The sequence below is a fragment of the Cibotium barometz genome, chromosome 8 (genome assembly GCF_041138505.1).
Source record: "Cibotium barometz isolate CiBa-2024 chromosome 8, ASM4113850v1, whole genome shotgun sequence".
In the NCBI taxonomy this organism is placed as follows: Eukaryota; Viridiplantae; Streptophyta; class Polypodiopsida; order Cyatheales; family Cibotiaceae; genus Cibotium; species Cibotium barometz.
Window position 1 is genome coordinate 1,110,999 of NC_141053.1, and position 27,538 is coordinate 1,138,536.

Here is a 27,538-nt window from a genome sequence, read left to right on the forward strand (position 1 = left end):
GCCTATAAGGGAAACAATCTTTTTAATCCATGGGTAAAGGTAAAATGGGAGATTGGGCAGTTCCACCCAAACCGGGCACGCAGAAGGCTTAGAGCCATTGGGGTTAAATTCTTTGGACCATCTAAAAAAGTAGAAGGGGAGGTTCCTGTACATCCACTAGTCAGAATCCATGACCTTGAGAGCCATTTCAGAGTCCTTAAAGAGGAAAATGCATTACTCGTTGGGGAGGGCTTGGATGATCTCAACATCAATCCCGATTCTAACCTAGTTGTCCCTTACCCAGCTCCTTAAAAATTCAACAGGAGGACGAGGGCCAAATAGGAGACCAACTAGGCACCTGGTTGAGTAATCCATTTCCATTGTAAGTAACGTGTCTGGGGGCAAGCAAACTTGAGGGGCGTTAGTAGGAGGATTACCTGAAGATGGAACAGAGGGAGCCTTTGGGAGCACCTGGTTGGAGAGCTCGTCTTTTTCTTCTATTTGTTTCTAGAGCAGAAGAAGGTTGAGTTCCTCTATTCTTGCTCGAGTCCTCCAACTGCTTTTTTGTGTCCATCTTGCCTCATCAGCGCCTCTTTGTTATGATCCATTATTGGGGGCTAAGGGAGAAATTGTTGGTATGACGGTAGGAGGGCAGCTCTAGGGCCCTGGGGGCTTTGTATTGCCCCAGCGTTGGAGCCGGCGCCGTGAGCCCTAAGCAGGGTCGGGGTACCCCTCCACTAAGGGGGGGGGGGGCGAGGACTTCTGCCACAAGCACTGAAGAACTTAGAAAAAAAAACAAAGAAAAATTTTCGCCAAAGCTAAACGGCTGCCGTTTCGGTTCGTCGGCTCAACGCCGCGAGAGCTCGTTTTACAAAACCTCTTACAAACCACATTCAAATTTTGAAGTTCTTTTGGAAATGATATGAGGGCTTCTGTGGTATGAATTCATTTTGATTTACGATGTTGCAACAACAACAGAAGAAGAAGAAGAAGGAGAAGGAGAAGGAGAAGGAGCAGAAGACGCCGACCAATCACGACAGAGCGGACAATGACATGCCCATCAGTCGACGACCCGCTTCACTAGGTTCCACACCGCCACCACAAAAACCTTTGCCTGGTACCCTCTCGCTGGCTCCCAAACCATGTTTTTCAAATTCAACGTTGGTTGCTCAGTAGAGCCCCGCTTTGTGTTTTTGAAGACAGCGATCTGCTTGGAGGTTCGCATCATCTGAGCGGTCAAAGATTGGATCGCTTGTTGGAGTTGCTGCGCAGGTTGCTTGGTTTGTCCTGCTAAGCAAGAAAATCTGGGAAAGAAATATTGTATTAAGAAATAGAAGTTCCACATTGCTTTTGTTTTATTGAGTTCATTATTAAGAGTACACATTTTGCTATGCCTGTTACCAAAATCTCCAAGGAAGTAGTGTGAACTTCTTTATATTCTTCAGTTGTCTTAAATTACCTGCATTTCTTGCAGGTCATGGAATGGTACACTACACGTTCCATGCTGTTTTGCATGCTTTGCCACGCCTTCCTAGCATCCTTGCGTTCCTTGTCTAAGGATAGACTGCATGGAAAAGGAACATTTGGATATGTTTTCTGGTTGCAAAGCCATCATTAACACTAGTTAAGGTAGCCTCTTGTACTAGACGACATTTTTCTTCTAATGCTTCTCTATAGTGACAATAAGCCTCTGTAGGGCCGAAATGGCCCATGAGACCTATGATGATACAACATGTGTGAGTAACTGTTGGATATCACAAGTTATGGAGGATGAAATATCATCATCATGGTGGAATGTTTAGACGAGAGAGAGAGAGAGAGAGAGAGAGAGAGAGAGAGAGAGAGAGAGAGACACGAATGATTGTATTATGATATACTACTCACACGATGTACAATGCTTTTATAGGCACCAAAGCCCCTTATCTTTTGATCCTCAATAAGAGGGTGTTCACACCACTAAGGACACTTGACTAGACTCTAGACTAACTTTGAAATACCCAACAAACCCCTTCAGAGTGATAAGAGTGTCATCTAAGAGAGACCTTCAATATGATGATTTCGGCTCTCGACTACAATCATGTGATAAAAAAGAACACAATGATGCTACCACCTGAAACTTCATGTCAGGCCTAATATAAGAGCTTGACCATACATAATGCCTGCATCAGTCTATCCATAGACAAAACCCCCTCCCCCCCCCCCCCCCAAAAAAAAAAAAAAACCCACTCGAAGCAAAGGTAAAAAGGGAATGATGGAGAGGAGCCTTTTATAGAAACAAGGTGTTCACAAAGATCCAAAATATATAACTTAGATTTTGGGGGACTATTTGCAGAGAAGCCAAGACTCAATGTAAAGTAGGACATAGATAATCATGGGGAGATTAAGATCCTCCACCCCCCTTGAATTTATGTCGGTGAAGAGTAGGCATACTCTTTCGGCGTCGTTCCAAGCTATTGATGCTTGGGCCAACATTTTAGGCACATGGGCGAAGGCAGAGTAGAGTCAAACATAGCATCCTAATGCATAGAATATATCCTCTTCTCTGACCAAGATACCACATAGTTGAGAGATTTCAGCAATATTGTGTGAAGCACCTCTGTGTGCTAATTGTATGTCCCCCTTGAACATTGGAAAAACTTTTGATCCATTGAGAAAGCCCCAAATTGATGCTGAAGTGGGAAACCCTCAATTTTTGCTCATTGATGTGGCTAATTATGCTGCTGATGTCGTGGCTGAACTGCCGCTGAAGTGGACTCTATTGTGGAGGAATGCCTTATAGCAGGTGGTGCAGCAGATGATGGCAGCGAAAAAACGATGATGGTGCAACAGATGACAAACATGTTGTAGATGGCCACGGGGTGCAGTGATGAGGAGTGTGCTCTCGTGGAGCAAAGTCGCTCAGCGTTGATGGACTGAAACACAAGGCTGGGTGATTGCGAGAAGACAGCAGCAAGGGCAGCATTAGGGCGTCTAGGTGGCTGCTGGCTGAGAAACGCTCTGCTGAATTAACGCAGTAGTGATGATGACGAGGCAGCACGTAGTTACATGGCTATGGCGGGCTGGTGAAGATGAGAAGGAAAACGCAAATGTGCTGCTGAGGCAAGTGATGCTGAATTCAGGTGGAGGAGAAGATGCACAGGTGAGGTGATAAGGGTGGCACCGGTGGGCTGAGCGTTGTGGTTGTGAAGGAGGCGGCTATTAGAATTGTACATCTCTGTGTTTTGGGGCTTTACCATTTATTTGGTATTTTATACATTTTCTCCTATTTATTTGTCCAGGGCCAGTCGGCTAGCCCTAGAGGCAGTTGGTCAGTTCCCTATTGCACTATATAAGGAGTTCCCCATTATTCACTCAACCATCCACTTCCCTTGCACATAGTTCAACACTCAGTTGTTGGCCACTGCCATTGTAAAGCTTTACTGCCTTTATAAAAGGTGATCTTGTCCAACTCTCTCAATGTCCTTTGCACTCTCTCATATGTTTACTGTTTATGCTTCCGCCTGCGCTATCTCCTTCATGGTATCATACGCTTAGCTCCAGGCTGCTCCCAACTCTGCAAATCTGCCCACCTTTCCCTCCTTTTGCTATGCGTTTTTCTCCATATCTCTGCCGGCTGTAGATCTGTGACAACAAGTGGCTGCGTTTCTCAACTATGCTGTGTTTTCAGGTCCAGCCAGTGTTTGCTGCCAGCCAGTTTTGGTGGCTGTGTTTTCTCCTACAAAGGTAGTCCGGCCAGTTTACTTGGCTGCGTTTTCTTCTACAGAGACAAAAGGTGGATTTGTGGCTGTGTTTTCTGCACCAGCATCTGTTTTTGGTGAGTTCTTTGCATTTGGTGTTGCCAGACAAGTGGCCCTACAATGTCTTTTGCCTCCACGAGTCCTTGCCCTTCCAGAAGGAGGTTCTCGGTGGATCTTGGACTGTTTTGCTGCTGTCCAGCCTCTTTCTCTCCCAGGTTTGAGAGGGGGCTGATTGTTCTGTCAGAATATGCAGCGGAAATGATAACCAAACTTGGGTAGACAAGAGCAAGTAGACTGCAGAAAATAATCAGCACAAGAAACACAGAGAGATAGGTGTGTAAACTCTTCTCTATACACAAGATCCTGAAAAACTGAATGAGAAAGTGGTGGGGGCTGAGGGGCAATATATACAACTCCATGAGGGTAGTCGGCCAGCAGAGCAGATAGAGCCCACGACTGCATAAATGTAGTCGGCCAGCAGCCTGATGCCCACGACTGGTGCAAAAGCAGTCGGCCAGCAGCCCTGATGCCCACGCCTGAAGAAAGTCCAGTCGGCCAGCATTGGGGTGCTCCTGGCATCACCTGGCAGCCCTCCCACCACTAGAAAAAATGGAAAAAAATAGGGAAAAAATACGGGGAGTGTGGAAAAATGATATACGGGCGGGCACACCCACAACAGAGGCCCTGGTGTATACAAATAGACAGGAGATGACTTCTAACACCCCCTCTCAGCTCCTGGCTGTGAAACCAACCCAAGGGAGCTGGAGTGCCGCCTGAGCGTAGCCTGAGGTAGAGACTTCGTGAAGAGGTCCGCCGCATTGTCCTCCGTCGAACAATAAAGTAGCAAGATGTCACCTGCCAAGATCTTCTCACGTACAAAGTGATACTGTATCTCTATATGCTTGGTCCGGGCATGGAAAACCGGGTTCCGAGCAATAGCTATACAACTCTGGTTATCACACTGGATGACTGTGGGCTCCCTCTGTGGAAACCCAATCTCGCCTAGCAGCCTCTGCGGCCATACAACCTCACAAGCAGCACCACAAGCAGCCCGATACTCTGTCTCTGTCGAAGAAAGGGCAATAGTTGGCTGCTTCTTGCTGCTCCAGGAAACTGCTCCTGAGCCGAGGGTAAAAGTGTATCCTGAAGTAGATCTCCTCGTGTCTGGATCTCCTCCCCAATCTGAGTCACTCCAACCTTGGAGCTTGACTCCATTCCCTCCTGTGTAAAAGAGTCCCAGATCCTTCGTACTCTGCAGATACCGCAAGATCCGTAATCCTGCGTCCCAATGAGTCTTCAATGGCGTCTGCATAAAAGAGCTCAACAGTCCCACGGAGAAGCTCAAGTCCAATCTGGTGTTCAGCAACCAGATCAATGAACCAACCAACTTCCGGTACTGCGAGGCATCAACTGGCTCACAAGGATCTGTAACGGTTAACTTTGTGTTTGGGTCCATCGGCGAAGTAATAGGCTTGCAGTTCTCCATCCCAAAGGCCTCAAGCAACTCATGAACATACCACTGCTGAGAGACGAAAAACCCCCTCTGGGTCTGCCAGATCTCCAATCCCAAGAAGAAGTGGAGTAAGCCTAAGTCGGTCATCTCAAACTCCTTTGACAAGGTAGCCTTCGTCACTCCGATGTGCTCCACATGACCGCCGGTGAGAATGAGATCATCCACATAAAGGATGATAAGTGTGACCATGCCGCGTTCTTGAAAGAGATACAGGTTCGGATCTGCAACCGATCTCTGAAATCCAGTCCGAATAAAGAAGGAATCAATCTTCTGATTCCAAGCCCTCGAAGCCTGTTTAAGACCATACAAGGCCTTACGTAACCCCTGTAAACCATCCCTTCCGATCCTGGAACAATAAAGCCTGGAGGCTGCTCAACGTACACCTCCTCCTGCAGGTCACCTCTAAGGAACGCAAATTTTACATCCATCTGGTACACGGGCCACCTCTGAGAAGAAGCAAGGGCAAGAACGGTCCGAATCGTGGTCATCCGCGTTGTCGGTGCAAAGGTATCCTCGTAGTCGATGCCTGGCCGCTGAGCATAACCTTTAGCCACGAGCCTGGCTTTCTGTTTGTCCACCGACCCATCAGCCGCGTACTTGGTCTTAAAGACCCATTTGACACCAATGACTGACCGCTTCGACGGCCTCGGTACCAACTCCCAAGTGTTGTTCTTCTCGATGGCATCAAGTTCCACCTGCATGGCTTCCCTCCAAGTATCCTGTGAAAGGGCTTCCTTTACGGAAGTGGGCTCTTTATCCCGCATGATACGAGACATCAGAGCATAGTTCACCTAAAGAAGCTCCGCCGTGTTGCTTTTATCTCGGACTCGATGTGATCTTCGAGGGCCGTCCTCTGTGGTCCACTCGGAGGGTAGCTCTGTGACACCCGACTCCCGAAGGGTGTCTAACAACCACCTAGGTACTCGAACAGATCGTGGAGCCTCCTGTGATCGCGGGGGCTCAACTCTAGCTGCGGGCTCAACCTCCTGTGATGACTGAGGTGGATCAACTGCAGTAGTAGACTGGGAATCATCATCAGACTCCTCTGGATCTCCAAGAAGTGGCGGCTCCTCGACAGTGGATGCTAGAACATGCTCGTCAAAGACCACATCCCGGCTGACAACAATCTCGTTCCTCTCTGGATCATACAACCTGTATCCCTTGGAAAGAGAGTTATACCCCACAAATACCAGCTTGCGGGACTTGGAGTCAAGCTTCTCCCTCTGCTTCTTCGGAATATGTACATACGCGTCACTCCCAAAGACACGGAAGTGCGAGACATCGGGTTTCCTGCCAAAATATGCCGCAAATGGAGTCATATGGGGTACGGAAGTCGTCGGAGAGCGGTTAATGGTATGGACAGCTGTTGCCACAGCCTCACCCCAAAGTGGACGAGGAAGATCACGATGCTCCAGCATGGTCCTCGCCATCTCCACCACAGTCCTGTTCTTACGTTCAACAACTCCATTCTCCGAAGGCGATCCGGTACTGGCCAATTCCCTCTTGATGCCATGATCTGCACAAAACCGGAAAAATACAGTCGAGGAGAATTCACCTCCTTTGTCAGTCCTGAGAGTCTTGACCTGATATCCAGACTCTTTCTCCACCATCACGTGCCAATCCTTGAACCGAGCAAAAGCCTGGTCCTTCTGGGAAAGAAAGTAGACCCACGTGAATCTGGTACAATCATCAAGCAGCATGAAGTAGAGAGATCCTCCCAAGGATGGTATCTGCTGTGGTCCACACAAGTCAGTGTGAATCAACTCCAATGGTTTCGAAGCCCGCCTGGAAGCTTGCTTCGAAAAGGATTCCCTGTGCTGCTTACCACGTATGCAAGAGCTGCAGCGTCCTTGCCTATTTCCAACATCTGGCAAGCCAACCACCATCTGGTCCCGGAAGGCGTGCCGCAAAGCATCCACATTTAAGTGGCCAAAACGAAAGTGCCACAAATCTCCGACGTGAGAGCCTGTCAATGAGGAGAGTGCAGAGAGCTTGTAGATGCCATTCTCACCGCCTTCCCAGACAACTTTACCTGTCTCACGGTCCCTCAGAGCAACTGAATGCTCCTCAAATTCCACCCGAAAGCCAGTCTTGCATACCTCATGCACTGACAGAGGATGAAAACCCAAAGCAGGGACATAAAGAACACGGGAAGCATGCTTGCCCTCCTTGCCGTCGGGAATAATCTCCATCCGGCCCTCACTATGAATCGGAATAGTGGAGTTATCGCCAATAAAGATACGACCTGACTGCCGTTTGAGATCCAGAAAGAAGTCACGGGATGGAGTCATGTGCCTGGAAGCATCACTGTTGAGAATCCATTCCCGGGTATCCTTCGCGGTGAAGCCAACTGCCTCCTCGCTCGAAGATGATGAAGCATCGGAGTCCACCATCTCCAAGTGCACAAATGTTGGAGTCTTCGCAGCTGAGGCTGAGGAATCAGCACTCTTCCCTGTCCGCTTAGGGCACTTCCTCCTGTAGTGGCCTTTCTCGCCACAATCATTACACGATCTTTCGGCCTTCAGCTTCTCTGGTTCTGGATCAAGCTTCTTCTCAGAAGACTTCTCCGGTGAAGCCTTCCCTTTGCCCTTGTTGGTATTACGGCCTTTCGACCGTTGGCCAGTTAAGGCCTCTGAACCTCCGCCGTGAGGAGGGTTCGTGAAACGTTCCTCCTGGTCCAAGACCATTGGCACAAGCTCCTCCCAAGTAATGGTGCTGAGCTTGCCACTCGTGATCAACGAGGAATAGAAAGCAGAATACTGACCAAGCAAGTGGGAAAGTAACGTGATGGCCATATCTTCGGATGATATCTCTTTCCCAGCTTGAAGGACTTCCTGCTGAAGGGCCTGCAGCTTGTTAATGTGTTCCCGCATCGTCGAGGACTTTGCAGGGTTCATAACCCGCATCTGCACTTCCAAGGATATCCGCTTCATGGGTGACACCCTGTTATACAAAGAAGCCAAGTGCTCCCATATGCCTCTCGCCAGCGTCATGTGCTTCACATGGTTGATCACCTGTGGTGTGCAATTGAGGAATATAAACGACCGGACCTTGGCGTTGACATGGTCCCACATGTGTGCCTGTGCCTCTCGGTCCTTCCTCATCGATAATAACTCCCCTTCCTCAGCTTCCGGCCGTGGCACCCCTATGATAATAAAATCAGCAAGGTCATATGACTCCAGAACTGACTCCATCATGACCTTCCAGATGCCGTAATTGGACCCGTCCAACTGACGATCCACTGGGAACGTGGGGAGAGTCGGAATCTTCACGTGCTTCTCAGCCATTTCTAGTAAATCTGCCATCTCGGAGAGTAACCTGAAAGGGTGGGTGCGTGGGAAAAATCTGAAAATCTGAAAATCTGCAAGTGGCTGTCCAGCACCTTTGCCCGCCTTCCTCTTGCACCTTCTCTTCCTGTTCAGCCCGAAACAGTCCACCAATCAGCAACCTGTTGCTCCCCCTCTTGTTGCTCAGAAAAACGCCCAAGATCTCCTAGAGCCTAGGGCTCTGATACCATGTCAGAATATGCAGCGGAAATGATAACCAAACTTGGGTAGACAAGAGCAAGTAGACTGCAGAAAATAATCAGCACAAGAAACACAGAGAGATAGGTGTGTAAACTCTTCTCTATACACAAGATCCCGAAAAACTGAATGAGAAAGTGGTGGGGGCTGAGGGGCAATATATACAACTCCATGAGGGCAGTCGGCCAGCAGTAGATAGTGCCCACGACTGCATAAATGCAGTCGGCCAGCAGCCTGATGCCCACGACTGGAGCAAAAGCAGTCGGCCAGCAGCCCTGATGCCCACGCCTGAAGAAAGTCCAGTGGGCCAGCATTGGGGTGCTCCTGGCATCACCTGGCAGCCCTCCCACCACTAGGAAAAACGGGAAAAAATAGGGAAAAAATACGGGGAGTGTGGAAAAATGATATACGGGCGGGCACACCCACAACAGAGGCCGTGGTGTATACAAATAGACAGGAGATGACTTCTAACATGTTCTTGGTGCCGTGCTTCGTTGGAAAGCACTTGAGAGAAGTGTTTGAGAGCTGAGGTTTTTCTTTGTTGCTGTGGATATGGCTCCCCCCTATACGAACAAGGATGACAAGTTGTTGAAAGTGAAAGAGTGCATAGAGCGGAAGCAAAGGAGCACTAGAGTGTGCTGAATAGAGAGTGCAAGAGAGAGAGATATGGAGCAAACTATGCTGAATATACTGAAGCAAAACAGTCCCAAGCAAGAGACACTAGAAGTCTCATAAGTGAGGGAGCAAATATGTACAAGACTGAATGAACAATGAGAGGCCGGCACCTCCTATTTATAGTTGAGGTGAGTTGGCCGACTGGAGCTGCAAAACAGGCCGACTAGAGCTATTGGACTGGCCAATTGGAAAATGCCAGAAAGGTTGGGAAAAATCCTAGAAAAATACATAAAAAAGGCAGCCCACAAGCAAGGGCCATGCAAAAGGGACTAAATGGGCACCATAAATGAGTAGAAACTGGGGATGAATGTGCTAACACCCCCTCTTAGTACCAGATGCTGAGAAGAAACTCCGAGAGGCCGAAGAAGTCGTCCTCTGTCAAAGACAAAAGAAAGCAGCAACAACAGGTACCAAGAAAGCTCCACAAGCAATCTCCACAGCAACTTAGATACAATAGCAACATAACAAGCTGCAAGGTACACTGCTCTTCTAGAAGAAAACAACCATGAAGGTTGCGTCGTGCTGCTCCAAATATCGGTGCCAAACCCAAATATAAACATAGTGTCATAGGAATCCCTAGAAACCTGTAGCTCCAAGAAGATAATACCCTCAAAAGAAATAGAGTCCATCTGCACCAACTCTGTACCAAGAGTAGCTAAATGTTGTACAATAGCACCCTCCTCGAAGGTCGGCATCGCCAGATGTAAGAACTCGACTGCCCCCTCTTAAAACTGATGTCGGGACTCCATAGTCCCAACCAAATCAAAATCCCAATCCTTCAAGCCCTGGAAGTACCACTGTGCCCTAGGCACGGTCACGGACACACCTGACCACAATCTAGAATCCTCACACAGAGTAAGAGGAAGAGGAACATCCACTGTAGTGGTAACTGAAGTAGTAGTAGCCTCCTCAATAGCATCACACAGTATGATCACGGACACACCTGACCACAATCCAGCATCCTCACAGAGAGTAAGAGGAAGAGGAACATCCAGTGTAGTGGTAAAACTGAAGTAGTAGTAGCCTCCTCAATAGCATCACACAGTGTAGAAGCTGTCAAAATACGCGGCGGAGATGATAACAAAATCTGAAACCACAAGAGCAAGTAGAGTGCAAAAAATATTTAGCACAAGAGAAGGAGAGAGATAGGCGTGTAACTCTTCTCTATACACAAGATCCCGCAATGAAAACAAGATACAATGAGAGAGGGGGCCATGGGGCCATTTTATATGGCCCCATATATGTAGTCGGCCTGCAGTAGGGACAATCGACATGACATAAAATGCCCACGACCAGTGAAAAACACCAGTCGGCCAACTTCTCAGGGTCGGCCCTCACACGTGTGGAGTCGGCTAGCTGCAGAGAGAACCTGGGACTGCCTGTGACCAGTCGGCCAGCATTTGGTATAGCCGACAGGTCCTACACTGCCTCCCATACCCTGGAAAAATAGGGAAAAATGGGAAAAAAATACGGGGAGTGAGGAAAAATGATAAAACACCTACAAAGGGCGGGCACACCCACAACAGAGGCCCTGGTGTCTGATAAAGACAGGAGATGACTTCTAACACCCCCTCTCAGCTCCTGGCTGTGAAATCAACCCTAGGGAGTTAGAGTGCCGCCTGAGCGTAGCCTGAGGTAGAGACTTCGTGAAGAGGTCCGCCGCATTGTCCGTCGAACAATAAAGTAGCAAGATGTCACCATCCAAGATCTTCTCACGTACAAAGTGATACTGTATCTTTGTGCTTGGTCCGGGCATGGAATACCGGGTTCCGAGCAATAGCTATACAACTCTGGTTATCACATTGGATGACTGTGGGCTCCTTCTGTGGAAACCCAATCTCGCCTACTAGCAGCCTCCGCAGCCACATAACCTCGCAAGCAGCACCACAAGCAGCCGGTACTCTGCCTCTGTCGAAGATACGGCAATAGTTGGCTGCCTCTTACTGCTCCAAGAAACTGCTCCTGAGCCGAGGATAAAACTGTAACCTGAAGTGGATCTCCTCGTGTCTTGATCTCCTCCCCAATCTCAGTCACTCCAACCTTGGAGTCTGACTCCATCCCCTCCTGTGTAAAAGAGTCCTAGATCCTTCGTACTCTGCAGATACCACAAGATCCGCAATCGTGCGTCCCAATGAGACTTCAATTGCGTCTGCATAAAAGAGCTCAACAGCCCCACGGAGAAGCTCAAGTCCAATCTGGTGTTTAGCAACCAGATCAATGAACCAACCAACTTCCGATACTGCGAGGCATCAACTGGCTTACTAGGATCATTAACAGTTAACTTTGTGTTTGGGTACATCGGCGAAGTAATAGGCTTGTAGTTCTCCATCCCAAAGGCCTCAAGCAACTCAAGAACATACCGTTGCTGAGAGACCAAAAACCCCCTCTGGGTCCGCCAGATCTCCAATCCCAAAAAGAAGTGGAGTAAGCCTAGGTTGGTCATCTCAAACTCCTTTGACAAGGCAGCCTTTGTCACGCCAATGTGCTCGACATGACCGCCGGTGAGAATGAGATCATCCACATAAAGGATGATAATCGTAACCATGCCGCGTTCTCGAAAGAGATACAGGTTGGGATCTGCAACCGATCTCTGAAAACCAGTCCGAACAAAGAAGGAATCAATCTTCTGATTCCAAGCCCTAGGAACCTGCTTAAGACCATACAAGGCCTTACGTAACTTGTATACCATCCCTTCTGATCTTGGAACAACAAAGCATGGAGGTTGCACACCTCCTCTTGCAGGTCACCATTAAGGAACACAGATTTTACATCCATTTGATACACTGGCCACCTCTGAGAAGAAGCAAGGGCAAGAATGGTCCAAATCGTGGTCATCCGTACTGTCGGTGCAAAGGGATCCTCGCAGTCGATGCTTGGCCGCTGAGCATAACCTTAGCCATAAGTCTGGCTTTGTGTTTGTCCATCGACCCATCTGATGCATATTTGGTCTTAAAGACCCATTTGACACCAATGACTGACTGTTTCGACGGCCTCGGTACCAACTCCCATGTTTTGTTATTCTCGATGGCATCAAGTTCCACTTGCATCGCTTTCCTCCAAGTATCTTGTGAAAGGGCTTCCTTAACGGAAGTGGGCTCCTTGTCCTGCATAATACGAGACATCAAAGCATAGTTTACCTGAAGAAGTTCCGCTGTATTGCTTTTGTCGCGGACTCTGTGCGATCTTCGAGGGCCGTCCTTTGTGGTCCACTTGGAGGGTAACTTCGTGACACCTGACTCCCGAAGGGTGTCCACCACCTGGGTACTCCAACAGATCGTGGAGCCTCCTGCCGTTGCGGGGGCTCTACTCTAGCTGCGGGCTCAACCTCCTGTACTGATTGAGTTTGATCAACTGGAACAATGGTCTGGGAATCATCACTAGACTCTTCTGGATCTCCAAGAAGTGGCGGCTCCTCGACAGTACTGGAACATGCTCATGAAAAACCACATTCCGGCATACAACAATCTCATTCCTATGTGGATCATACAATCTGTATCCCTTGGAAAGAGAATTATACCCCACAAATATAAGCTTGCGGGATTTGGAGTCAAGCTTTCCCCTCTGTTTCTTCGGAATATGTACATACGCATCACTCCCAAAAACACGGAAGTGCGAGACATCAGGTTTCCTGCCAAAGTATGCCTCAAACGGAGTCATATTAGGTATTGAAGTCGTTGGAGACCGGTTGAGGGTATGGACAGCCGTTGCCTTAGCCTGTCCCCAAAGTGGACGAGGAAGATCATGATGCTCCAGCATGGTCCTCGCCATCTCCACCATAGTCCTGTTTTTGCGTTCTACAACTCCATTCTCTGAAGGCGATCCTGTATTGGCCAGTTCCCTCTTGATGCCATGATTTGCACAAAATCTGAGAAATACATTCGAGGAGAATTCACCCCCTTTTTTTTTTTCCCGAGAAAAGATCCTTTCATTAGTTATGTAAAAACGCCCGTAGGGCTACAAAAGATCTCTCCTGCTCCTAAGAGAGAGAAGAGCAGTGAATACATCATGGCAGCCCGGGAGACTCTCCCTAGGTGCTGTAAAGTACAAGCATCAGTATAAAGAACTGAGCGGCTAAATCATACAATAGGGGGGGGGAAGAGCCAAACAGGTGGCCTGTAGTGCCAACGGGGGGATCCCGTGTGTAGGGTGTAGAACGGGCCGCAGCGCCAAGTGGCGTGAAAGGCCTGGCGCCGTAAGATCGCCTCATCCGAGTCTCCCCGGATGCGGTCGTACTGTCCTCGCAGGGTGTGGATCAACTCCTGCCAAATCCCCCGAACAGTCTCTGCTGGTGGCTCTAATCTCCCCTCAAAGGCCGTAAAGCACCGGGCCCTCCAGGTGAACCAGATGGTGAGGCTGCTGAGGAGCTCCCATCGTAAATCCCTCTCCTGTGTCCAGCTGGCGGACGAGAAATCCGGTGCCGGAACCAGGCGAGGCTGGCCCCTAATAAATCTGATGGCCCGACTGCCCTGCTCCATCTCATAGCCCATAGCAGGCCCTGACGAAGTCGACCAAGCAGCGGCACCCCACGTAAACATACCCTCTGGAGAGAGGGGGGCTAGAATACGCAGCATCCGCAGCCAAATCTGCTGTGCCTGAGGGCAGTCCCAAAGGCAATGTCTCTGTGTCTCCATAGGGTGGCTGCATCGGACGCAGGCCGCCGGAAGACCGCTGTAAACAAGCCAAGTGCCAACTGCTGAGCCCCTGTGGGCGACTAGCCACTGAAAAGCCGAGATCCTGCGGGCCTGTCGACTAGCCCAGAGCCGAGCCCAGAAATCCTTCAGGAACTCCTGTGAAAGTCCCTGCAATCGCCAATGCCCCGCTGCCGCTGGAGAAACCGTCCTCCTCGCCGTCAAAATATGCCGTCCCAGCCGAACAGTATACTGGAAAAAAGTGATCTCTGTGGCCTCAAGGGATGCATAAGGATCATGCCACTCGTACTCCCCGGGGTCCCACTGTAGCCGGGCCAAGGGGCGCGCTGCATATGCCCATATGCGCCAATCCGGGAGCACATCAGCAGGGTCGGGGTCAATATGCCACTTTCGAGAAGCGGCAGCCACTACCCGAATCCTCTGAAAGGTGCACTCTGCAACCAAAGGCGACTCCACCTCCACTCTCTGGAGTCTGCCCTCATCCTGAATCTCATAATAAAGGCATCTGCCATCCTCAGTGCTGGCTCTGACAACAATCAGGATCTCCAACTGTGTAAAGGCTCCCATCCACCGTGGGGCCACTGGCTCGAGGGGTGTGAACCACTCCTCTGTAAGTGCCTCCTGAATATCATCCCTCATAATCAACCCCCCTCTGAAGTGACTCAGCCTCTCCACCTGGGTCTCCTCTGGTAGACTGCAGAAAGCCTGCCAGTCTCCAAAACTACGAGCTGGGCCTGCCGCTAAAGGTCCCCAGGCTAGACGAGGCCGAGAACCAAGCATATGACCCTGCTCCGTACGAACCGCTGGGCTCCAGATGAGCGGCTGCCTGGCCCGCTCCTCAACACAAGAAGGAGGCCGCTGAGAAAGCCCCGGTCTCAGCAGCTCCCAAGCTCTCAGGATACTCAAAGCAAATCTGTCCTCCCATCCTCTACTGAGGCCTGTCCTCCTCATCTCTATGAAGATCCAGCGAATCTCTGGTGCCCAAGTACCCCCTGCAGGGGGCGCCCGAGCCTGCAGTTGCTGCAAGAGGAGCTCTTTCCAAGGCTCAGCGCCTGGAAGCAACCCCCGAACAATAAGCTTCCCCAATAAGGCTCTACTCTGATCGACTGGATCTATAATGCCCAAACCGCCCTGAGCCAGCGGAAGTGTAATAACTGCCCATGCAACCTTTGCCCGAGCTGGCTGACCGTCCCGCCCAGACCACAGAAAGTTCCTGATCAGCCTCTGTACCTGGCTGATGCAAGAGCTCGAGAAAATCCAGCAAGATGTAATGTACCACATGGTCGCTAACAGCACCTGATTTGCCACCACCACCCTCCCAGCCAAGGATAGTCGAGCTGTACTCCAATACAGTAGCTTCTTCCGAATACTCAGAAGAAGCGGGGCAATCTGCTGCTCAGGTGACAAATCGAGGCCAATCTGGCATCCCAAATACCGCACTGCTGTGCCTGGAGGAATCCATCTAAAACCGGGGTCCGGGCTCCATGCCGGAGTGGGAGCACTACTGATCCAAAAGGCCACTGTCTTGCGCCAATTGATCAATGCTCCCGAAGCTGCACTAAAAACCTGGAGCGACTGCTCTGCCCGAATAAGATTGGCCTCATGGCCATGCAAAAATAAGCCCGTGTCGTTTGCAAACTCAGCATCAAGCAAATCCTCCCCCGGACTGGGAGCTGAAGTCCTCTCAAACCAACCTCCTCTGCCGTCAAATACATACTCATAGCCTCCGCAAAGAAGAGAAAAAGGAAAGGGGCGAGAGGACACCCCTGACGGACTGATCTGGTCAGCTCAAAACTCGGCCCCCGACCTCCTGCAATCAGCACCTGGCTGCGAGCTGTGGAATACAGAGCTGACACCCCTCTGATCCATCCTGGCTCAAAGCCCAGGCGAAGCATAGTGCCCTCTAAGAATCCCCAATCAACTCTATCATATGCCTTCTCAAAATCGAGAAGCATCACGACCAAGTCCTCGCCAAGAAACCTAGCTCGGGCTGTCGCCTCCCAGAAAGTAAAGATGTTGTCAAGGATACTGCGCTCCTTGACAAATCCTGTCTGAGTAGCATGAATCAACTCCCCCAGGAAGGGCTGGATCCTCAAACTCAAGGCCTTTGCTAAGACCTTGTAGACAGTATTGAGGATCGTAATAGGCCTCCAATGCCGAATGTCATCTGATACTCCCTCCCCCTTGGGGATAAGATAGATCAAGCCCTCTGAAAAGCTCTGCGGCATCACCCCAGTGTCCAAAACATGCTGAAAGCCTCTGCGGAGGCCTGGCCCCAAAAGGTCCCAATAGCGCATAAAAAAGGCCGGCGTCAGTCCGTCCTCCCCTGGGCAACTATGTCGCGGCAGGACCCTCAAGGCCTCGGCAAGCTCAATCTCTGACAGAGGCGCACCTAGAACTGTACGCATATGGTCTGTGACCCTCCTTTGCACATGGGCCCACACAGTCTGTCTGCAAACATCTCGATCCTCAGTGGCTGGCTCCGCTGAAAGCAGGTCACTATAAAAAGCAGTGGCAATGGCTCTGATCTCCCCGAGCTCAGTAGCTATCGATCCATCCGGTCTACCAAGCTGGCGGACTCCTGCTCGCGCATGACGGGGTCCAGTGATCTCAAAAAACTCCCCAGTCACTCTATCACCAAGCTGCGTCCACTGAGAGGCCTGACGACGATAGTAAAACTCATGTCTCTGCTCCTCTACCTCTCTAACCTCCTGACGTGCCTGGCTCAGCTGGGACGCCACCCACTCACATGCAGGCTGCTGCTCCTGAAGGCGCTGTAGCGAAGCAAGGCTGCGTCTAAGCCGTTGCTCCCGCTCGCGAATCTCTCCCAGTCGTGTCAAAGCTGCAGCGTGTAGAAAAGAGCTAAGATCAATGAGTCCCTGGGCACACTGGCCCGCTGCATCCTGGTCAGAGCACTGACTATCATGCCAGATCCTCTCAATGTCCTCAGCGAGACTGGGATCTGCAAGTACCCTCTCTGGGATCCTCAACTGCAAGCTGGGCTCCCGTGTCCCCTCCTCCAATGTCAATATAACTGGCGCATGATCTGAAAATGGGGTGCCAGCGAGAATGCCGACGGAGCCCCCTCGCTCCCCTAACCAATCGCCCACATAAAAGCGATCAATCCGTGATAGATTAGTCCCTCCCTGCCGGCGATCCGACCGAGAGAAACTAAGACTGTCCTGAGACCGGGAGAAAGCCCCATGCTGCCATGCATCAGTGATCCTCAGTGACATGCAAAACCGGTCCCAAGCTGCAAGCTCCGTGCCGTGCACTGTAACATGACTGCCTCCCACCCTATCTGCCGGGTCCTCAAGCATGTTGAAGTCTCCCCCAACACACCAATGTGCGGCCTCTGGCAATGCATCTGTAACCTGAGTCCAGAACTCTGCTCTGGCACTAGCATGATTGGGCGCATAGATGTTGAGCACACCCAATAGCTCATCATGCATCCTCAGAATGACATACTGTGCTCTACCAGGCACAATGATCCCTCGATCCACAATGGCCTGCCGCCATACATCTGCAATAACCATGCATACTCCTCCCTGTCCACCCAAAGGACCAAACCCTGCAGACCAAAAAGTGTCCCATCTACCAGGCATCACCGAACCATATCTCCGGATCCTGCTCTCACCCAAGTGGTGCTCCTGCATCATCAAAATGTCAATGCTGCCACCAACCAGGCATCTCTGAAGCTCCTGCCTCATGCAACCTCGATAGCGTATAAAGTGTGCTCCGCCAAGGCCCTGTACATTCCATGAGATGATCCTCATGGATGCCCTGCTGAGGTGGATGCTGTCTCAGCCGTACGGCGGGCCTTCGCAAGCGGCTTGGATGGAGAGTAGTCCCCATCCGAACGGCTGCGAATCTGCCCACCCGGTGTACTGCAAGAATCCCGGATCAGGCGCCAGTGGCTGTGGCCCATGGCGACTGCCTCCTGCTCTGACAGAGAAACCTCGTGTATACTCACATATCCAGGGTCGCGTGCCAAGTCTGCCACTATGCGCACGACCAAATGCCGAATCCCTGAGGTATCCACACTCCCGGGATCCAAGAAGAAATGAGCCAACTCCCAAAGTCGGCCTATCACATCAGTCACCTCCAGATCGCTCATGTGGTGAGAAAACTCAACTGCTTGAGTCTTCAAAATGCTGAGAGCGAGCTCTAGAGTCCACTCCCGATCACAAGGTCCACAAAGAGGGAACGAGAAGGCCACCGCTGAGTCTAGTGCCTCCTCCCCGCGGGCCGGAGGTATCACTACATGAACTCGAATGGGTGCTGGCTCATGGGGGCCCTCTGCTCCAAAAAGCCGTGTAAAGGTATAATCAAAGGCCTCCGAGCGCTGTCTAATGCCAAGGCGACTCAGCCGACTGCGGATAGATGAAATCCGTGAGGCCCTAATCGGCATAGGTCTCCTCTGTGATGCTCGAGCGAGGTCAGTGCTCAGCGCTCTCCGGACTGCAGGTGAGCGCCAGGGAACTGCCAGGGTCTCCCGGGAAGGTGAGGCGGGCGGAGGGGGAGGAGGGGGAGGCGAGGGGGGTGGAGAGGGAGCCGCTGCCGAAACCGGAGCGGGGGCGGGAGGAGGCGAAGGTGGAAACGAGTCGGTGGGAGGGGACGGGGGTGGGGGGGGGTGAAGAAGGGGGGGGGGGAGCTGGCATCTCCTGGTCCTCGGTCGCTGCAGGGGTCTCCTCCTGAAGGGGAGCAAAGCTGTTCCTCACGGGAACCCAGTGAGGCTGAGACTGCTGCTGCTGCTGCAACGGTCTCTGTGCGTGCTGCTGTGGCTGTCTCCCTTGGCGGCGCCCCTGTCCAGGCTGCCACTCCGAGGTCTCTGTGGCCTGAGCAGGTGTCCCTGAGGCAGCCTGCCGAGCCGAATCTGTGGGCGGGCCATCAGTAGCCTGCGGCGGTGGTGAGGGTCGAGGTCTCCTGCGAGGGCAGGCCTTGGCCAGATGACCGACCTGCCTGCAAATGAAGCACTGGTTCGGGAGCCCCGAGAACTCCACTCTCTGATCTATCCACCCCCCCCCTATCCTAGGTAGCTGAATGACCTTAGGAAGGGAGGAGATGTCAGACACCAACACTCTGACCGAAGGTAGCCCAGCTGCTGAGGGGCCCGTCTCTAGTACCGAGCCCACCAATGCTCCGAGCCTGGAGAGGAGCGGAAGATACTCCCGGCGGAGACCAGGGAAACAAACTGTAATATGGAAGAGGCGCTCTCCCTGCTCCGCCGCTGCTGGGTCAAATCCATGCTGCCAAGGTCTGAAGAAAGCCCGAGCACCCCTGATGTCCAGAGGACTCATGGCAAGGACCTTGGCAACGCTCTGGGCGGCCTCGAACTCGATCTGATAATGGCCCCGGCCCAGGAGCTGTACATCAAGGATCTTGCCCACATCTGCAAGAAGGCGAGCCTGAAGAAGATCCCTGATCTCCCCTCTGCTGGGGCGAGTGCCGACTATACGGCAGATGGTGGAATGAGCCTGGAGGCGTTCCACCTCTGCAGTGAGGCTCGCTTCCTCTTCCGGCGAAAGAGAAAGCCTGATGGGGATGTCCTCGGGGGCGGGCGAGGGGGCTGCAGGTGAGTCCCTCTGAGGCGAGGCGGGAGGAGTCTCCATCAGAGTTTGAAGCTCAGGCGAAGGCGAGGCGAATGCGGAAAACTTGCAAGGAGCGGGCTGCACCCAAAGAGGCGGAAGACCGGATGAAAATGAAGAAAAAACAAAACCCCCTGGGGGTGACCAACAGCACGAAAGAGGAGGGAGAGGGGGAAAACGAAGGAGAAGCTCGGGGGGGGGGGGGGGGGGGGGCGGCAACAAAGCGGAAGGGAGGGGAGGCGGGGCGCTGGCGCGAACAGGCGGAAAAAGGGGGGGGGGGCGAAAAGGCGACAAAGGGGAGGGGGGGGCGAACAGGCGAAGAGTGGGTTGGGGGCGAAAATACAAAAAGGCGGCTAGGCGGGGGGGGCGAAATGGGGAGGAGGGGGGAGTCGCAGCAGCGAGGCAGGCGGGGAGTGAAGAGGCGAAACGGCGAGGAGAGGAAAGGACGAAATGGCGAGGGGGGGGGAGGCGCACCAGCGAGGAGAGGGGAGCGAAGGCAGGCGGGGGGTGAAGAGGCGAACCGGTTGAGAGGTGGGGGGCGAACAGGCGACAGAGAAAAAGGGGGGGGCGTGCAGGCGCGCAGCGCAGGGTTGAGGTGGGAGGCTTCAGCGAGCTCTAGTTTCCGAGAATTCACCCCTTTGTCAGCCTTAGAGTCTTTACCTGCAATCTAGACTCTTTTTCCACCATCGCGTGCCAATCCTTGAACCGTGCAAAAGCTTGGTCCTTCTGTGAAAGAAAGTAGACCCACGTGAATCTGGTACAGTCATCAACAAGCAGCATAAAATAGAGAGATCCTCCCAGTGATGGTGTCTGCTGAGGTCCATACAAGTCAGTGTGAATCAACTCCAATGGTTTTGAAGCCTGCCTGGAAGCCTGCTTTGGAAAGGATTCCCTGTGCTGCTTACCACGTATGCAAGAACTGCAACGTCCTTGCCTGCTGCCAACATTTGGAAAGCCAACCACCATCTGGTCCCGGAAAGCTCGCCACAATGCATCCACATTTAAGTGGCCAAAACGAAAGTGCCACAGATCTCCGACCTGAGAACCTGTCAATGAGGAGAGTGCAGAGAGCTTGTAGATACCATTCTCCACACTGCCTTCCCAAACCACCTGGCCAGTCTCACGGTCTCGTAGAGCAACTGAATGCTCCTCAAATTCCACCCGAAAGCCAGTCTTGCATACTTCATGCACTGACAGAAGATGAAAACCAAGAGCAGGGACATAAAGAACATGGGAAGCATGCTTGCCCCCCTTGCCGTCGGGAATAATCTCTGTCCGGCCCTCACTGTGAATCGGAATTGTGGAGTTGTCGCCAATGAAAATGCGACCTAACCGCCGTTTCAGATTCAGAAAGAAGTCACGAGACGGAGTCATGTGCCTGGAAGAACCACTGTCAAGAATCCATTCCCGGGTATCCTTTGTGGTGAAGCCAACTGCCTCCTCGCTTGAAGATGATGAAGCATCGGAGTCCATCATCTCTAAGTGCACAAATGCAGGAGTTTTTGCAGCTGAGGCTGAAGAATCAGCACTCTTCCCAGTCCGCTTAGGGCACTTCCTCCAGTAGTGGCCTTTCTCGCCACAATCATTGCAGGACCGCTCGACCTTCAGTTTCTCTCGTTCTGTTTCAGGCTTCTTCCAGAGCCTGCACCCTTCAGGTCTTGCAGCACCCTTGTCATCAGAGCTTGCACCACTACACCACTCAGGACGGCAGCCCTCTCTGCTCTTCATCTACCACCTCAAATACCGCGACACCCTTGTCACTAGAGCCTCATCACCTCATCTTCCGCTGCCACTACCACCTTGGAGTGCCTTTGGATCCACCGATGCGAGCCTTCAACATTGACCACCTCTCGGAGTGCTTTGCCTCACATCGACGTGAGCCTTTGTCACGACTGTGCTTCAGCTCCGACATCATCTCTGCTTCCGTACTATCTTTCTTCTTAGAGTCACCTCACATCAGAGGGCTCTTGTACATATGTTCACTCACTCACCATTATATATAGACTCACTCATATATTTCATGCTGTGTTGTTTTGCTTTGATCTCTCATACATTTGGTCCTTTCATCCTTTTGCCCTCACATTTTATAGGCACCAAAGCCTTATCTTTTGACCCTAAATAAGAGGATGTTCACACCACTAAGGACACTTGACTAGACTCTAGACCAACTCCGAAATACCCAACAATACCATGGTTAGAGATGGAATGGGCATCCCTACTTTCTAAACAAAGAATAATTTAAAGTAAGCTAACAAGTCCGTCAATGTCACATGTGGAAGCTCTGGGAGTCTTCTTTCAGCCCTAAACACCATCCTGGAATATGCTTGATGCAAAACGCATACAGAGGATAGAGAAGAGAGAAAGAAAGAAAGATATATTAACGTCTATAAGAGGCCAAAGTGGCCTATGAGACAAAAGTACCAATACATCCAAAACTCAAGGAAACTAAATGTCTCGAGTAGAAAATGAAAAGCATAAATTGAAAAACAACTAGCTATAACATGTGGCCAAAGAGGAACTAGTAGCCTGATACAACTGCCAGAAAAAGGTATATCTGATAAAAGTGTGGAACTGGAAAACCGGTAGGCTATGGGAAGCAGCTAAGAGAGAGAGAGAGAGATAGCTGAGTATTTAGTATATTCATAATGTGCAAAAAGGAAGTACAAGTCTTGCAGCCCTTGGCTGCCTTGAAAAGGTATAAAATACCTAATCTAATCCTAAGTCTATGACCCAAGCCACTAGGGAGTGAATAATCAAAACGATGAGCAAGTGTGCCCTTTTAAAGGGTTGGATTGCCTTCATGGATTGGCCGACCTACCGTCGGCGAGGTCTAGGACAAATAATCAATCTCCATGCTACAGCTGACAGAGCAATATTCTAGCCCCGACAGCCTCCTGTCCTCTCCACAAGGTTCTCCTGCCCCAAACCTAGCAGCACAAGCTCCAAATCTGGTTCTAGTCTGATTCTTTATCTGTTGCCCTTCAAGGATTAGCCAATACATGTCTTGCACATGACAACCGAGTAGATTCTGACCACAAAAAAGGTTGTGTATGGAGAAGCTTGATGGGATTACATAGCTGTCTCAAAACTATGTCCGGTGATGGAAGTGAGGGGGATCCAAAATCATGGATCACCATAAGATTCAAAATCCTATGCCGTTGAGGAGGATGTTTTCCTAGGTGTAGCTTCTCTGTTGAGCTTTGGGCCTGTTCATTGAATTGAAATCAGGTTAGAATAAAGCGGATTGATTTTAAACTCTCCAAGCTTTTTTTTTCTTGTGCATTTCTGGCATGGTACTCGAATCGCCAATGGTGTCTGGTACCACATGCACCGTTGGCTTGGCTTGCTTCTCTTTCTCCAAAAGAGGATAAGCTGTAAAGATTTGACCCTTATTGCTGCAGTTGGCTGACTAGTGTGTATGGGCGAGAGCCTTGATCCCTATGCTCGGGGTTGATCTGATATACTGGATCTACGGTTGGGTGATGAGCTTGAGTATGTGGACCTGATTTGGATTAACCATGTTTATGTCTTGTGTTTAGGGAATCTTATGGGGGTTTGGTCTCGACAAACCCTTGACAGTTGGTATTAGAGCTATCCTAAACCAGTGGGAGGCATGAGGCGATGCATGGAGTGAGTTTTCTGTAAGCTTTCTGATCTAATTTTCCAAGCTTTGCGCAAGATGCATGTATTCCATTGAATCTATCGCCAATGGTGTCTGGTACCACATGCACCGTTGGCTTGGCTTGCTTCTCTTTCGCCAAAAGAGGATAAGCTGTAAAGATGTGACCCTTATTGCCGCAGTTGGCTGACTAGTGTGTATGGGCGAGAGCCTTGATCCCTATGCTTGGGGTTGATCTGATATACTGGATCTATGGTTGGGTGATGAGCTTTAGTATGTGGAGCCTGATTTGGATTAACCATGTTTATGTCTTGTGTTTAGGGGATCTTATAGGGGGTTTGGTCTCGACAAACCCTTGACAGTTGGTATTAGAGCTATCCTAAACCCGTGGGAGGCACGAGGCGATGCATGGAGTGAGTTTTCTGATCTAATTTTCCAAGCTTTGTGCAAGATGCATGTATTCCATTGAATCTATCGCTTTTGGGTTTGATGCATGCTCCAATACCCATCTTCTTAAAATTGTACACTTACATAGACAATTGTTTATCCCCTCTTATATGTATACACGTTTAGATTTGGATTCCAAATCCCTCTATGTAATTTACATTCATGAATTACATTAAATAACTATTTATTGAATCCCCTCTTACATGTGTACATCATGTAAGTCTTCCATATATTACCCCCCCCCCCCCCCCATATATATACCCCCATCCCCCCCTCACCCCCTCCCTCCCTGTAAGTCTTCCATATATACCTGCCCATCCCCTTCCTCCCTCCCTCTATTAACTATCGTGCTATGATACATATACATAATAAGGTGACTCCCCTGAGGTGAGAAGCATGTTTTTTAAAAGCTGGCTTTTCAGTCCTTCTCCATAAACAGAGACTGAGGCCTCCTCTTTTCTTCACATGTGCTTGTGAAGCTTGTGGAGAACATGGACTTCAAGAGCGCAGGATCACGTACCAGCTCTCTTCACCCTTGGCTTGCGACCTTTCCTGTTTTCCAATGTGGGAATACCCTATCTTACTCTCCTTCTCTACCTTCCTTTCATGATGGTGGATCTGTAGTTTGAGGATGACGTGTGCGTTGATGACCATCATGGTGACAATGAGGAAGTTGAGGAGCAAGAGGTCGACGTGGAGTATGTGGAAAAAGCTGATTTCAATTGGCTTAAGGAGGAGATGCAACTTATGCATGCACATGCGCCCTTTTGAACCCTCCTCGTCAACAAACCTAGGATCAATAGCTCCTTCTTTTGCTCCCGATGTGACAAGAAGGAAAAGACCCAAGAGCATATGGACTCTTGGTTGAATAGGTGGAGTACTCACTTTGAGTTTCGTTCCTTTCCGGATAAACGAAAGATTTAGATGGTGCAAGGCTCTTAGACAGAAAGCCTTGACACAGTGGAAAGACTTGAAGCAGAAACTCATTACATGGGATGATTTTGAGCAGCGTTTTTGGGCTGACTTTGTTCAACCCAAGGATGAATTCGTGGTGCCCAATAAGCTGATGAAACTAGAGATGTGGGACCTGACTTTTGATAGCTATGTGTAGAAATATCGTGACTTGGTTGCGCGTGCTACACATGGATTCACACACTTTACGTGGATTTTTCATCCATGGATTGCCATGCGATTATCAATACGAGGTTTGAAAAAACCACAACAGGACAACAGAATAGAGGAGGCTATCTACTCGCTAAGATTTTCGACGAGACAATGATTGGCAATACAAGAATTCTTCGATCACAGCTACTAAGTCGGGACCCCGGCAAACGAAAGTCTAAACTTGGGAAAGCAAAACGATACCATTTTGCAGAAACCTCTGGCGAATATGGAATCTTCGAGAGGCTCGATGGTTTGGTTGCAATGAGAAGGGCCGCACTTAGAAAATTTTCCCTCAGGCAAAAACTCGTGGCAAAGCAGCAAACGTGTTTATGGTTAAAGGTAATCTTAAGTTTACTTCTATTGGTACTTTCCTGTTAGAGTACAGTGCTTGCATTGATTGTAACTTTAGTTTGGCAGTCTTTGATCCCAATGATCTAATCCATATGTACAGGTCAGTCATGGGGAACACTATACTCATGCTTTTGACCCTGAAAGTGTCCACAATTTTGTGAATGCCAAATTGGTGCAGAAGTTGGGAGTACCAATGCAGCCAAGCGATCATGTGTATTGCGTGAATTCGGAGGCGGGTCATGGAAAAGTGTGGACCAGACGAGCCCAAACCACCGCAGAAGTTACGGGTGCCAACATAGCCAAGTGATCACGTGTATTGGCTGAATTTGGAAGCAGGCCATGGAAAAGTGTGGGTTAGATGATGATAACGGGATTTTTGTCATGTGAATTTGCATTAAAGTGATGTTAAGATCGTGAGAACACTGTAAATCCATGTCGCTAGGGAGCTTGGATTGGTTGAACCTCGCCATATAAAATAGTTGGATCATCTACTATAAGGTCATGGGCTAAGGATAAGTATTAATTTAAATTATGGCATATTTAGAGGTGTGCACATTAATATAGGGTCATATTTTAAGAGTTTGCTTTTTGGCTTTTTTAGAGCCAAGGCTTTGTATAAATAAGGGTTGTCCCCCTATAATAGTTCAAGGAGGAGTCTTGGGGTTTCTAGCTTTTTATCAATTGTGCTCTCTATCTCTTATTATTAGTCATGCTTTCAAGCACACGTCGAGGTGCTTTGTCTCCAGCAAAAGAGCCCTCACAATGAGCATCCCAACTACCTATTACGATACAAAATTACATCAAGTGTCTAGATATTTTGCTTATGAATCTAGATAGGGTAGATCTTATTTTAGGTGTTAAATCCATGGGAGACACAAGCTTTAGATAACACAAAGGTGACAACTCAACTTTTTTTGCATGCCCTATCAACTATTTATTTGCTGTACTAATTCTTTCTATTTGCTACTTCCCTTAGTGCTAGGCTTCATTATGGCTGAGTTTGCCCTGCATCTTCAGAGGTTTGACAGAAACTCAGTACGAAGGACTTTGTGTGAATATATGCTCTTATGTGTGTGTGTGTGTGTGGAGTGCGTGTGTGAGAGCATATCTTGATACAGAGTTCTACACCCACTATTGGGCACTGATGACGTTAGTGGGGATGTCGTAGTATCTAGTCCATACTATGCATAATGGAGTTGATAGTTGTATAGTCTTGTGGGTTGACTACCATGAGTATATAACATGCACGTTCCTAAAAGGTGAATTTGGGCATGTTCCTGGATTCATCTAGGTATATATATATATATATATATACTAGGTCTACCTCAAGTAGGGCAGTTGATTATAGGATTGAGCTAGTTCCAGACGCTCAACTTGTGATTTTAGCATGGTATAGGATGAGTCCGTAGGAAGATTATGAGATCGCCTGATAGTCGTTGGAGTATCTCAAGATTGGTCAAATTTGTAAATCTCCATGGGGGTACACGTGCTTTTGAAGCACGAGAAGAATGGGAGTTGGAGGATGTGTGTAGCATGCTTTTCAAAGGGTTACAAGCATCCTTCCACTCCCACTCACCGGGGTCCCAATGCAAATGTCTGATAGGGCAGCCACCATACAACCAAAGGCTAACACTCTCTGTAATCATCCTTGGGGGGGGGGTGTCAACAAAGACGTGCTTCCCTAACCTGCCAACAACTCTGACTGGATGAATCTGGGGGCCCTCAATAAGGTCCTGCACGTCACATCTCTCCAGCTGCCATCCATCCTGTAAATTAAAAAAGACCAGTACATCATCCTCCCTAGGCAAGGGGAGACCCATAACTTGAAGAGGAACACCTGTCCCAGAAAAAACCCCAAACCAAGAATGATGACCGCCTTCCAAGAAAGATCCAGTAATCCAGTGGTTGGGAATGGCTGCATCAATCTGTGCAATCCTCCGGCTAGAGCCTCTCAAATGCTGCATGAAATCCAATCTCTGTACCTCGGTGAGGCTCTGAAACCTCTTCCAAGCCAGCATTGTGGGGCATAGGGTCTCCCAGCCAGCCCAAAGAATATGCATAGCTGCCCCAAGAGGCCTACCATGCACATCAAAGATCAAATCATTCCATAGAATGGGCTGTCGGTTAACTTCCTCCGTTGAATGCGGGGGGATGTGTACCAAAAAACTCCTCAGGCAGTCCCAGGCCCGTAGGAGGGACCTAACCAGGGGGGATGAAGGGGAGCGGTGAACTGCATCCAAAAAAATAAAGCGTGAGCTAAGAGTCCAGTCACCTCCGCGAAGAGGGACACAC

The 27,538-nt window shown here is 49.9% G+C and overlaps 1 protein-coding gene across 12 annotated transcripts in view; it reads left to right on the forward strand.

Annotated features, from left to right (window-relative positions):
* Positions 1 to 321: 321 nt before the first annotated feature.
* LOC147635820 (Ribosomal protein L7Ae/L30e/S12e/Gadd45 family protein) overlaps positions 322 to 27,538 on the forward strand; it is a 78,091-nt gene continuing 50,874 nt past the window's right edge. For 4 of the 12 annotated variants that reach the window (XR_015266422.1, XM_086801171.1, XM_086801172.1 and 1 more), the window contains exons 1-2: positions 827 to 1,096; positions 1,179 to 1,251. Coding sequence is in view for 9 of the 12 variants with exons in the window: in XM_086801171.1 (XP_086657297.1) it covers positions 940 to 1,096; positions 1,179 to 1,251 (230 nt within the window). In the remaining 3 variants the exon portion in view is untranslated. The other 8 variants (XR_015266420.1, XM_086801170.1, XM_086801174.1 and 5 more) reach the window with 7 other exon arrangements.